Source organism: Mesitornis unicolor, unplaced genomic scaffold, assembly GCF_000695765.1.
Source record: "Mesitornis unicolor isolate BGI_N332 unplaced genomic scaffold, ASM69576v1 scaffold16253, whole genome shotgun sequence".
Classification (NCBI taxonomy): domain Eukaryota; kingdom Metazoa; phylum Chordata; class Aves; order Mesitornithiformes; family Mesitornithidae; genus Mesitornis; species Mesitornis unicolor.
This window is the reverse complement of record NW_010172724.1, coordinates 8,607-12,143: the sequence shown is the minus strand read 5'-3', so window position 1 is coordinate 12,143 and position 3,537 is coordinate 8,607. Positions and strand designations below refer to the sequence as shown.

Genomic DNA, 3,537 nt, shown 5'->3' with positions numbered 1-3,537 from the left:
GCTGAGGTTAAAAGGCACGTTCTTGTGAAGGCAAAATGACAAAGACAATGACATAAAACTTGTTCCAAGAATCACATTTTTAATTTCTTTTAGATATAATCTGTTAGCATCCATTTTTGACAATTACTGGAGGAGTTTCAGTCATGAGTGCCAATTTCTACCTGGGAGCTTGGAGTTGATTAATAAGCTAAAAGAATTAATAATCGTGTGGCAAACTTCCAAGTGCTATGCACATAGTAGGCCATAATGTGGTGGTAGCAATCTTACTTTGCTCCTACCAAAACCAATTAACCGCTCCAAATCTTCCAACACAGCTGGAGTCCTATGTAATCAACAACTATAGTTATTGATTACAAAATCTCTTTAAGTATGCTTTTGGCCAAAAGGAACACACCATCACAGGAACTATTGATTATTTTCTACCATGACCAGAGATCTTTCTCAAAGATAGAACAGCATCAATAATATTAAATTATCTGCAGATCATGATCTTGTAAGTTAATTACTTGTCACATATTCTAAATGACTATTCCAATGTGGGTTTCAGTGGAACTAAGCCCCAGTTAATATACAAAGTTGTTCCTCAGGAAGAGTGGACAGCATCATTTCATGTTTCCCTGGCCTACAAGAACTGAATATGTTGTTAATCTGTTTGTCATGAAAAAAGTAATATATTTCTCCTTTATTTCATTATATTTTACTAGTTAGAAAGCAAAAAAACTGGAACTTACAGAATAAATAGAAATTTTTAGATTTCTGCTTGCTGGCTATCCAACTTTGGTGAGGATCTAGCTCTTTTTATTTCTTGAGTTAAATGAGCAAGTTCATTTTAGTTTCCAGGTCTGTGCACTTCTGCACTTTCATTTTCTTTGCAATGTGAAATTTACTCTTTAAAAAAACTTCTAGGCTCTGGCTAAACAAGAGAAAATTGATAATGAAGAACAAATTATCAAAGAAAGAGAGCGTCATGAGAAAATAGCTGTTGAAAGAGCTCAAGCTCGTTATAAAAAACATTATTCTATGTGTTGGGAAGTGGTCGACCAAATCGTTAATTTGTCAACAGAAGTAGGAGAATATCGTAAACTGACAAACAAGTGAGTATGGTAGTTGTTAGGCAAAGCTATTAGATTTCGTTATTCGGCCTACTTTAAGCACCAGAAGCATCTTATATAGATTCTCAAATATCTTACTGGACAGCTCGAATTGGTTTGTGTGGGAAAATGATAGTTCTGCTTTAGTGTGAGGATGCACTGATGCATAATAAAGGGTGAAATAATGCTAAAGTTGCAGCACAATTTCTCAAAAACTGAAATAACTTGAATCCTTCAGAGACCGAGATTCACTAGTTCTACCACTTGTGTAGCTACTGACTCCCTTTTTATTAACAAACACTTTAGTTTAAAAGGTAAAAACTGAGTGGTGCACATCTCATTCTAGATTGCTCCACTAGCTGAACTGTTCTCCAGTGTAGTATAAACACAATGCGTTTCCTAAGATATATTAACTAGCCTGGACTGTCCTAAAAGTAGCAACTTGGTCCAAAATCTTCTGAGTCTTAACGGGTTGTGATTACCTCTTCTGACATACCCTAACTGCACAGAGTGGGTTTCTTAGATGGTTCTAAATAGGCAGCAACCTCCAAGCGCCTGTGCTATAGGAGTGTTTCCAAAACACAGAGTGGGGTGGTGGTGTTGCTGTTCTTTCATTAGTATTCAGTGAATAGACTATGGAGTAAGGCTTACAGCATTAGAAAGTATGCTGAAATCTTCATTATTTTTTAATGAGTGCTAAAATAATAAAATTGTAACAACATGGAACATATATGATTATATGTTATAGAGATTACACAAATTTAGACTCAGTATGTCCTGGATAAAATAGTCACCCTAGACACAGTTTAGTGATGATTTGATTATTTCCTTGTCTGACATATTCATGATTCCAGTGTAAGTTAGTGTCACATTTCCTTCTACTGAGTGGTGTACAACAATATGTATAGATACCTGAAATATCTTTCCCAATTATGCATATCAAGGTTGTGTCTGCATTTAGCACCACTACAGGTATGTTTTGCCTGTGCTTCTGTGCTCTTCATTGTGCAGGTTCCATGCAATGTGTATTCAGTTCTTTTTGAACACCACATACAGATTTTATTTAAAGCTGTTACTCTCAACCATTACTAAAAAAAAAGAAAGTCCAAATTGCTGCAGTCTTAAGAATAATAGAAACCTGCATTTTGAGCATATTTAGCAGCCATGGAATTCTAATGTGACATATGTCAGCACTCTATTTGCAATTAGCTTACTACTATATGCAGTTTGTCTTTTTACATATGAATATTTTTCCCTTCTAAGGGAATAAGAAAAGGAAAGATTTTAATTACTCATATAATCCTGAATTAGTTGATGAGAAGAGGCCTTACTCCATGAAGGGAAAGAATATTTTGGAGCACGAAAAAATTAGCTATAGTGAAACTGTTACTACACAGCTCTGCCAGCCAAATACTATATGATGACACATTTGTGAGAATATTGAACCCTACAAGTGCCTACTGCTGTCATATAAGTAACAAAACACTTATAAAAAGCTGAAATAATTATAGAAAGCCTTATAAACAATATTTAGTTTAGCATATGCTTGTTTCATGACTGCGATTCTTGTAAATTTGCATCTATTATTCTCAGAAATCTAATTAATTTAATTTTTGTTTTGGGCCTGATTCTTTTTCTTTTTCTTCTGCAGCAAAATTCCATTAAAACTGATGCGTGATTGGAAGGAATTTTTTTTTAATGGAAAACCAATATATGAACAAGCTTCAATTCAACCTTTGCCAAATGATCCAAGCCCAGAACAACTTGTAGAGTTAAATAAAATGAATCTGTTAGATGAAAAAGATTATAGTGAATACAAGGTACATCAAACTGATAAGACATAATGGAAGATAATACACCTTAATTTTTCATAATCATATACATTTTGTTGTGATGTTTTCATTTTTCTTTCTTTTGCTAATTTCTGATATTAAAATTTCACATGAATTTTCTTTACATTGCATGAGCCTCTATATGAAATACATGGCTGTATTTTATGTTAGTAGCACTGAAGAGCTGGTGCAATTTTAAAACACAATTTCATTCTTGTATTTAACATTGGTTATATTTCTCTCTTGAGTTCATAGGACAAACTTGTAAATTGCAATGCAATTAATTTGTAGCTAATTGGAATTTAGAAGTTTGATTAATGGTACCTTGTTAGAAAATGCAACAAAAAGTAGTTATCAAAAGCAAGTAAAAGGAAATAATATATCTGCTACAAAACCTGATAGTCTTAATTTCAGCAACTTTGAGTTCAAGCTTTCTAACAAGGTTTATGTCATCCATTTATTTTAAGATGGTAACGTTTATGATAGTTATTTAAAATGGCTGACAGTTTTGTTAACCTTCTGTTAGAATACAAGTAACTATTTTTCAGGGTGCCTTAAAACTTTTGTTTGACTTTACAATATACCATGTAATTTTACAAGTGAAAGATGAAGGA

At 33.2% G+C, this 3,537-nt stretch overlaps 1 protein-coding gene across 1 annotated transcript in view; it reads left to right on the top strand.

Annotated features, from left to right (window-relative positions):
* SPEF2 (sperm flagellar 2) overlaps positions 1-2,935 on the top strand; it is a gene marked incomplete at its 5' end in the record, with an annotated part of 13,257 nt that extends 10,322 nt beyond the window's left edge. Inside the window, 2 exons of the mRNA XM_010180500.1 lie at positions 907-1,094; positions 2,743-2,935. Coding sequence (XP_010178802.1) covers positions 907-1,094; positions 2,743-2,935 — 381 coding nt within the window. The remainder of the gene's footprint in view (positions 1-906; positions 1,095-2,742) is intronic.
* Positions 2,936-3,537: the final 602 nt, after the last annotated feature.